At 38.1% G+C, this 8,994-nt stretch overlaps 1 protein-coding gene across 1 annotated transcript; it reads left to right on the top strand.

Moving 5' to 3' along the window:
* The first annotated feature begins 778 nt into the window (after positions 1 to 778).
* Positions 779 to 6,818, top strand: LOC149827343 (aspartic proteinase oryzasin-1-like). Its single transcript, XM_090019295.1, has 14 exons — positions 779 to 800; positions 895 to 1,256; positions 2,179 to 2,239; positions 2,953 to 3,047; positions 3,167 to 3,279; positions 3,364 to 3,532; positions 3,620 to 3,659; positions 3,756 to 3,820; positions 4,499 to 4,612; positions 4,904 to 4,968; positions 5,085 to 5,241; positions 5,313 to 5,432; positions 6,384 to 6,472; positions 6,580 to 6,818. The coding sequence occupies exons 2-14, from the start codon at positions 903 to 905 to the stop codon at positions 6,662 to 6,664; spliced, it is 1,527 nt and encodes a 508-aa protein (XP_089875421.1). The 5' UTR covers positions 779 to 800; positions 895 to 902; the 3' UTR covers positions 6,665 to 6,818.
* The last annotated feature ends 2,176 nt before the right edge of the window (positions 6,819 to 8,994 follow it).

Below are 8,994 nucleotides of genomic sequence, written 5' to 3' on the forward strand. Positions count from 1 at the left end.
AGAGCCATCTAAACAAATTTTAAAGAACAACATGATTTACCAAAACCAAGTCTAATGACAGATACTTTGCTTCATTGTTTAGATGACACCCGAAACTAGGTTGAAAACCTTCCTGAGAATATGAACTCAAAATTTTAGCTAATAAAGAATTTCTTCTTTTAAGGGTGTTTTGGTCTAAAATAAGTCAAAGCTTAAGATTTTGTCCTTGACTAAGAATCTCGGTTGGTGCCTCCGATCCTGCTTGCATCATCTTCCGTGGAAATTAAAAAAAAAATATATATATATATATATATATATATATATATATATATATATATATATATATATATATATATATATATATATATATATATATATATATATATATATATATATATAAAATATAAAAAGGATCGAGATACTTTGTTGGGGAAGTTGACACAACAATCTCATCCAACGGTCATCAAGCAATACGAAAGCATCCGACGGCTGAAACGCACGACGTTCGTTCCCTCCACCACGTAACGACCGGTAGCTGAGTTGGTTATAAAAGGTTGTTTCTCACAAAAAAAAATCCAGAATTTACCGTAACAGGTCTAATCAATCTATAGATTGACAAAACCATTACTCCAAAAAATTAGTCTTAACATTAACTTAAAAGCCGTAGAAAGCGTAAGATCAATTTCAAAAAGAAAATGGGCATTTACGTCCTTCTATAACCAAATTGGCAACGGATTGACGAATATAGCCTTTATGAGATTCTATTTATTCTCTCGTCCCTCAGGGCACAACCACTTTGCCTTCCTCGCTCAATTCCTTCTCGGGTAAGCTTTCCAGCACTCTAGGGTTTCGTTTCTCTGCCGTAATTAGCCGTTTTTTCGGGGATCTATCGCCGGAATCTGACGCTCTTCTTGACGGAGAAGATGGGAACCGATCGGAAAACGCTCGCCACGGTGCTGCTCCTGGCTGTGTTCTTCTTCTCCTCAGTTTCGGCGGAGCGCTTGGTGAGAATCGGGCTGAAGAAGAGGCCGTTTGATCAGGACCGGCTGCTCGCGCATCGGATCGCATCGAAGGATGCCGGAGCGGCTAAGCATGGCTTCCGAGGGAACCGTCTGGGCGGTGACTCTGGAGACGACGATATCATCGCACTGAAGAACTATATGGACGCTCAGTACTTTGGAGAGATCGCAATCGGCTCGCCGCCGCAGAAGTTTACGGTGATCTTCGACACTGGGAGCTCCAACCTCTGGGTTCCCTCTACCAAATGCTACTTCTCGGTGAGTTTATCTCTCTTTTGCCTGTGGTTTTTTCTGATCATCGTTGGGAAGTTTGCTGCTTGCCTTTTTTTTTTTGTATACTCAGAATCATGGTCTTTTCTTGTTGACTGGACAAGGTGAACGAGTCGAGAAAATTTGGGCGTTTTCTTTTCTTGTTTTGTTTTCTAGCGCTTCTTTTCTTTCCTTCTGTAGGAAAAGTACAAGGTGGTCTTTTTAGTATCGGATCGGCCAGGATTTGATAATCAAAGTGTAGAAATTTTAGTTTTTTCATTTTCTCGTTTTTTTCCTGTTTATTTTTTTTCTGGTCGATACATGAGTAATAAGGTGATACTCTAAATCATGATCGTTCCTAAGAGAAAATCTAATGTACGAACCATCCGTTCATAAGAGAAGTTCTAATGTAAAAACTATCTGCGTTCATAAGAGTGGGAATTACTGAGTTTTTTCCTCTCTTTTTTATGTCATTTGATATTTTTGCAAATCTATATTCTAGTATGGAAGACGATAGCTTTCTTAATCGTCTTTTATGAAATTCTTACTAGTTGTTTTGGGTTATCTATGGTGAGTCATTTACAGTTTTTGTGTCTCAGACGTTTGCCAATTGAATATGGAAATGTTTGTTGTGTTCCGTTTTCTCTTAATAAATGTGTAATTTAAGTTTGGGAGATGCTATTTGATCCCTCTGCCCCTTAATATGGAATTCCTGGTTTATATCTAGCAGTAAATTTATTGTCTGAAGATGGTATACTTCAAGGTTTTGTGGTCTTATGTTTTATTTCCATATCGGACTTAAAGCCCTCTATACTTCTGGCTCTGATATTTTTTCATGTAGTGCTACGGTTAATTATTTATTGATCCTATGGGTTTTCCAGATTATGGAGGAAGGGGTTTTTGAATAAATGACTTGCAATTCTGATTGTAGGTAGCGTGTTTCTTCCATGCCAAGTACAAGGCGTCCCTTTCAAGCACCTATGAGAGGAACGGTATGTTCTTATTCGCATATGTTTGATTCATCTGTAGCATCTTTCAACCAGACAGGCATGATCATGTTTGTATATGCAGTTTCGTGGTCTTACAGTTCATGGTAAGGATGGTTTGGATGAACAAATTCTAGATATATTGATTGGATTTTTATGTGAATCCTATGCAAACTTTGGACGAATTGGGAATTTTTATGCTTATATGGATTCTCCTAGGTATTTACACCACATGTAGTTTAATCCTAAAGGAATTCATATTTCCCCAGATAATTTTACTGTTGATGTCCCACTAATGAACTTGCATGGGCTGCAGTTTCGGCTTTTATGAAGCTGATAGGTATCTCACACGGGGGCATTCATTTTTGTCTGAAAATTTTAATATACATCCTGTAAAGGACGTAAACTTGCTGAACTCGGTGGTAGGCAACCTTGTAGAGGGAATGCGTGGTTGCATCAGTTCCAGGTTACAAAAATGAGTAAAGCTCAATCTGTTAAAAAGTATCCTATTATAAGAGAAGAAAATTTAGTATTATAATTTCAAAACCATGTTGAGTGTCAATGATCTTTTTCCTAATGAAAGCAGTTGAATCATCTTTCTCGGGGGCAGATACAAATTTATCTTTTTTTTTTACGTGTTTACAGTTTGTTCTAAATCTTACTATGATTTCATTTGCCAAAAGAATGCTAAAAGTGATTTGCGTGCATTTTTTCTTTAGGCAAGTCTTGTGATATCCACTATGGGACTGGATCTGTTTCTGGGTTCTTGAGTCAAGATTATGTTCAAATGGGCGACCTTGTTGTGAAGGATCAGGTGGGATTTCTGTCTTGTATTAGCTATGTAGCAATATGTTTACTCTTGCAGGGTATCTCTTTCTCGATTCAGACATGGCCCTTGCATTGTTAACTATTTACTCGTTTCTTTCTCCACAGGTTTTCATTGAAGCTACTAGAGAACCCAGCCTTACATTCTTGGTTGCCAAGTTTGATGGTATCCTTGGGCTAGGATTCAAGGAAATCTCAGTCGGGAATGTTGTTCCTGTTTGGTAGGACCTTTAGTTTTGAACTATATAAAATGCATCATCGCTAAGAGTTGCACATTACATTACTGAATGCATATGTCTTTGAAGGTACAACATGATTAAACAAGGTGTTGTGAAAGAACCTGTTTTCTCTTTCTGGTTAAACCGACACACTGAAGATGAGGAAGGAGGAGAAATTGTATTTGGAGGTGTTGATCCTAGTCACTATAAGGGTGAGCACACATACGTGCCTGTCACTCAAAAAGGTTACTGGCAGGTGGGTAACACATGATTTTTTTATTCACTTGTTTAACTTTCTAAATAGTATGTTCTTTAAAATGTGTTCTCCTTCCCCTTTTACCAGTTTGATATGGGTGATGTCCTTGTTGGTGGTGAAACAACTGGTAATAAACCCTGTTCTTGCACATTTTACTCATTTTCTCTTAACATGTCTTCATTGATGATGATTATAACCTTATAGAAGTGCTCTTAATTTCCAGGATTCTGTTCAGGAGGTTGTGCAGCTATTGCAGATTCAGGAACCTCCTTAATTGCTGGTCCAACGGTATGTGCAAACATTAAGCTAACCAAACATATCTGGTTTAGGAGCCCATGTATTTCTTTACTTGTAAGAATTTAAGGTTCACATTGTTCACCAAGATGCTACTCCTTGAATGTCTACCATATTGTTAGATACTCTTTTTTCTTTTGCAAATTCTTCCTCAAATTTCTATTCTTGTTTCTTGTGTTCTTAATCTTTAAGAAAAATTTCCTGTGCAAAATTTTCAAGTTCCAGTTGGGTGTTTCAAGGACTGATGTTGTACTGTAGAGCTATACAAATATATTTTGCCATTTTAGATATGAAACTGTAGATGTTTCCTTCTAAAAAGTGACAATTTTACTTGTAATCATGTACCACATTCCCGAGGAGATGTTCAAGTGTCAGGAATCAAGATACTGTTGTGCCAAATAATATGACGAGTTGTTGTAGTTGTGAACAATACACATGTCATGTCTGAAGAATTGCTTCATCTATTTGCTTTTCTCAAAATTATGGTTGATTGCATATAAATAAGTGGTTTATTTTTAACTTGCCCATATGCCATCAAAATGGTCTGTTTCTCTTGTTGTCATGGCCAGATGTAAATTGGGTTGTTCATTCAATATTATGCTCTGGACTGCACATTTCTGCATCCTAACCACTCAAATTGTTTGCTCATGTGATATCTTGTATTTATCACAGGCTATAATAGCTGAAATAAATCATGCAATTGGAGCAGCAGGTGTTGTGAGCCAGGAGTGTAAAGCGGTTGTTGCTCAGTATGGAGATATAATTATGGAAATGTTGTTATCTCAGGTATGTAACTATTGAAGCAGTGACTTATAACTGCCTGTAGAACTTTTAAATGGACCCGTTTTCATGCTGTGATGTGCAAAATTTAAGTCATACTTGACATCAAGACATCTTTGGTCATGTCTTTCAAATGGACCAGGGCTGCAAAGAAATCATGCATGTAACTATTGTATGTTCATCTCAAGTAATGTCCCTTTGGGGCTGGTGCATGGATGGACAATGCCTGCATAGAAAATTCTTTCTTTGAGTTAATTTTGTGGATGGTGCTATGAAACTTTCTGTGCTACTATACAGGCACAACCCCAGAAAATCTGTTCTAAGATTGGTTTGTGTGAATTTGATGGCACTCGGGATGTCAGGTCAGGTCCTCCACCATATATGCTGGACTATTCCCAAAAAAATTTAAGTGATATCATACTTCTGTTTGGTCCTGCAAATCTGATCTGAAACACTGCTTTTGATATTGGTTTCACAGCATGGTCATCGAAAGTGTTGTCAACAAGGAAAACATGGAGAAATCTTCTGTGAAGAGTGATTCTACGTGCACTGCTTGTGAGATGGCAGTTGTATGGATGCAAAATCAGATCAAGAGGAACCAGACACAGGAGCAGATATTGAATTACATCAATCAGGTTAAGCATTTTATACTTATTGCTGTATAACTTTCGTGATACCTGAGTTAATTTCTTGAGTTGTAATGCAGCTCTGTGACCGGCTGCCAAGCCCCATGGGGGAGTCGGCTGTTGACTGCAACAGTTTGTCTAGCATGCCAAAGGTTTCATTTACTATTGGTGGCAAAACTTTTGACCTTGCTCCGGAACAGGTACTAAATGAACTCTCTTCCAGTGTCATATGAACGGTTGGGGAGAGAGAGAGAGTAAATCAGGGATTGAAAAACCTTCTTTATGTATTATAGGGGAACTTGGTATCCTTTTAAATTTAATTCCTTTTTAAGATTTTTTTATGTTTATTTTTGTTAATATGAGATTAAGTAGTTCTTGCTACAGTATGTTTAAGAGTTATCGTCTTGTTTATTTCTTTGATGTCATGTGTTATTTATCGTGTTCTATGTACCTATTCATGTTATATTTTTCCTGTTACCTGTTTTCCTTCCTCACTTCCTTTCCTGTCTGTGCTTTTTCAGACAAAGTCGTGTCAACTTTATATTGTTTTCTCATTTCAAAATGTTTAGATGCTTTAAAAAACTAGTAAAATGTTTGACATTTTAAAATATTGAACATTTTTTATTACTTCAAAAGTTTTTTTTGATGCCATATATCATATGGCACGGTAAATCTGTGACTTCTTTTTACCGTGACTTTCATAGCTTAACTAGTGAAAAGTTTAGATGCCTACCATAACAACTATTACCAAATTCCTGGGAGCGTTCTCAATGTACAAATCAGAACTAGCAGAGCTTATTTAACACTCCCTTCTAATTGAGCCCTTTCTACTAATGGGTGTTCACTGGCCCCATGAACTTATTCCATTATTGCATGGTTTTTCCGGTTTATTTTCCTACAGTAGGCTCCTACAGCTGCATATTTGGTTTCGGTTACCTTGCCTGGCTGTTTCCAAGTTCAGTTTTGATTGTTGATATTTTACTTTATAAGCTGATCGAGGAATTTTCTCAAACTTCAAGACAATGAATTCCTCCTTTATGAAATGATAAATATATATGGTGGGAAAAGTAGGTCTGTTGTGGCTGAGACTTTTTTGGGTATGTACCCCAATCTCTGACCCACTTTGTTTCTGTTTGTTTCTCGTGGACCAGTACATCCTGAAGGTGGGAGAGGGTGCTGCTGCTCAGTGCATCAGTGGGTTTACAGCTTTGGATGTGCCTCCTCCCCGCGGCCCTCTATGGTACGGTGGTGGTCCTCTTCATATATATATATATATATATATCCTTGTTGGTGATGGTTTTGGTGTAGTTGATGATGCATAGAAATCGTGTGGTGTTCTTTCTGCAGGATTTTGGGAGATGTTTTCATGGGAGTCTATCACACCGTATTCGACTATGGCAATCTCAGGGTCGGTTTCGCTGAAGCAGCTTAAAAGTCTGGCTGGGGTGCGTCTCTTGTTTACGTAGTAGCACCTATTTGACCTCGTAAACTCCATACAGTTAATATATAAAATATGCTACTGGACAATCCTATGGTGTGATCTGTACATATTGTCTAGTGAAATGTCCTACCTCTTTGGCTCTCAATCTTTTACTTGGTGGGAATTGCATATAAGCACCTGTTTCCGGATTCGAGAGTATTTGTAGTATTTGTGACTCGTCCTAGTGTGAGATTTGCATAGTTTCATCCACGATTGCATTGGTACCTTATGTCGAGCGTACTTTTACTATTTTAGCGGCACGGAACTCATTTTTCGAAACCATAAATAGAAAGGTTAAATGTCCTAAGAAACTCGTTCCGGTTAAATTACTTTTACCCAAGAAACTGATAACACGACTTGTCTGGCTGGCTATTGTATAGTTGATGTGGTGCGTTGAAACGACCATCCGGTTGATCTTCAGCTTTACAACAAAGGAAAAGGAGACTACACTACACCCATATTTTGTTTGTGTATAGATGTTCTTGGTGAAGCGAACGGTGCATATCCAAAACAGCTAAATACGTGGAGATTCAGAGCCAGAAATTACAAAACCTCTATCTTTGATCCGACCTGTTTGCATCCCTAAAAAATGTTGGTACCTTATAGTATGCCATTGAAAGCTAGGCTCAAAAAAAAAAGAATGGAACATGAGGTTATCAAAGCTAGGCTCATTTACCATTGAAAGGTGTTTGGGCTCGGGCTTGTAACTAGACGAGTAGACCTGGGTTCGACTTTAGCCTCAAGCTAGATGAGCCAAACACGACTAGTGTAAATTGCTTAACATGTATTTTAAAGGGGTGAAAATCAATGAGTTTTCAACTTGAACCTTCATTTTCAGAGTCGGTTACTCTGTTCAGTTGTACCATGTTACATTTTATGACATACAGTATTGGCTCGTCTCATCACCATTCCAAACTGATGTTTGGTTTCATGATACGGATGTGGGAGGTTAAACGGTACTCTTCCACAACTACAATTCTGCCTTCTAAGATGAAGAATGCTGGTACCGTATGGTATACCAGACTAGGTTGTACGCAGCGTGGTCAGTGACAAGCGCGAATGCTGCTGCTTGTGAAACAATGGAGAGCATGTTGGAACAAGCTCTAGGTATTGCAGCAAAGCCTAAGGGGCTGTTTGATACAGTGCAAAAATGCCCCCCAGCAGGTACTGGTTTGTATCTATGTTGGTAAGGAGTCTTATAATAACCCACAAGGCCTCCACACACACGGCTAGGTGGGTCAACTTAACGCATTCAAGTTGAAGGATGTTGAATCCCTTGTCATAAGGCATAATCCAACAGGAAACAATCTTCAATGGCAGGGCAGAGTACTTGTGGAGTTTTACACAGCAGATACCAAAACAGGCCACGTTGAATGTGATGCCTCTCAGCCCGTAAAGGGACGTTCGAACCAAGGTGGTGGTTTCTCCCCGTTATAAAAATGTCTTTAAATATCAAGCATGTAAAGAAGATATTTTCATAGAGCAAAGCACACAACCACCATGAGCAATGTACCCACCGCCCTTGTATGCCTAACTGCAGTTACCGTACAACTCTAGTTGATATTTATAGCTCAGAGATACTGTTTTAGATTATTATTCAAACTACAGTTCACAACCCGGTTCTCCGTGAGGATTGTCATAAAAAAAAACAGATGAAACAGCAAGAGTGGTGTTCAAAGAGTTCTCATAGTACGTTAAATGATCATAAACTAGTAAACATGCTAATGATTAACTCACGCTTATACTAGTTAATGATGAGAATCACAAGGGAAGCAATTGACAGGTTTATGCCGACCTTCATCGACTTAGACTGTGTGGGCTGAAACTGAGTCTATGTACCTTGGATTTGCCTTCCCACAGTTAGAGATCTTTGATAGGATCTACAAGAAATGAGTCCAATCTTGATGATCTCAACTAAGTCGGCCAAGTGAACACTAATTCAGGCACAGCTAACGTCCAACTTAGGAAAGTGCCTAGTTTTTTACTACCTAATCTTGAGAAGTTACAAAACATGGAAAAGGTTCATTGTGTGAAAGCATACACAAATATACAGCAGTTGGAGGCTATCATTGTTATAAAGTGTTACTCTCCAGGCTGTCATTTTTGTATCTGAATTATGAAGGTTACTTGAGAATTTTCTTATAGAAAAGTTCTTTAAATACCCATGCAAGGAAAACTATCACATTTTTTCACGTCTTATCAGCACCAACCATACTTATTTTCATCAATGACTACTACTAATTACAAAATCAAAACCTCAAGTGCTACAGATCATATACAAA

Source organism: Nuphar pumila, chromosome 10, assembly GCF_984573655.1.
Source record: "Nuphar pumila chromosome 10, dmNupPumi1.hap1.1, whole genome shotgun sequence".
NCBI classification, from domain to species: Eukaryota; Viridiplantae; Streptophyta; class Magnoliopsida; order Nymphaeales; family Nymphaeaceae; genus Nuphar; species Nuphar pumila.

Excerpts from the sequence above, each read along its gene's own strand:
- LOC149827343 (XM_090019295.1), top strand. The coding sequence starts at position 903 with ATGGGAACCGATCGGAAAACGCTCGCCACGGTGCTGCTCCTGGCTGTG. Across the intron at positions 1,257-2,178 it reads CTACCAAATGCTACTTCTCG|GTAGCGTGTTTCTTCCATGC; the intron begins GTGAGTTTATCT and ends TTCTGATTGTAG. Across the intron at positions 4,969-5,084 it reads GATGGCACTCGGGATGTCAG|CATGGTCATCGAAAGTGTTG; the intron begins GTCAGGTCCTCC and ends TTGGTTTCACAG.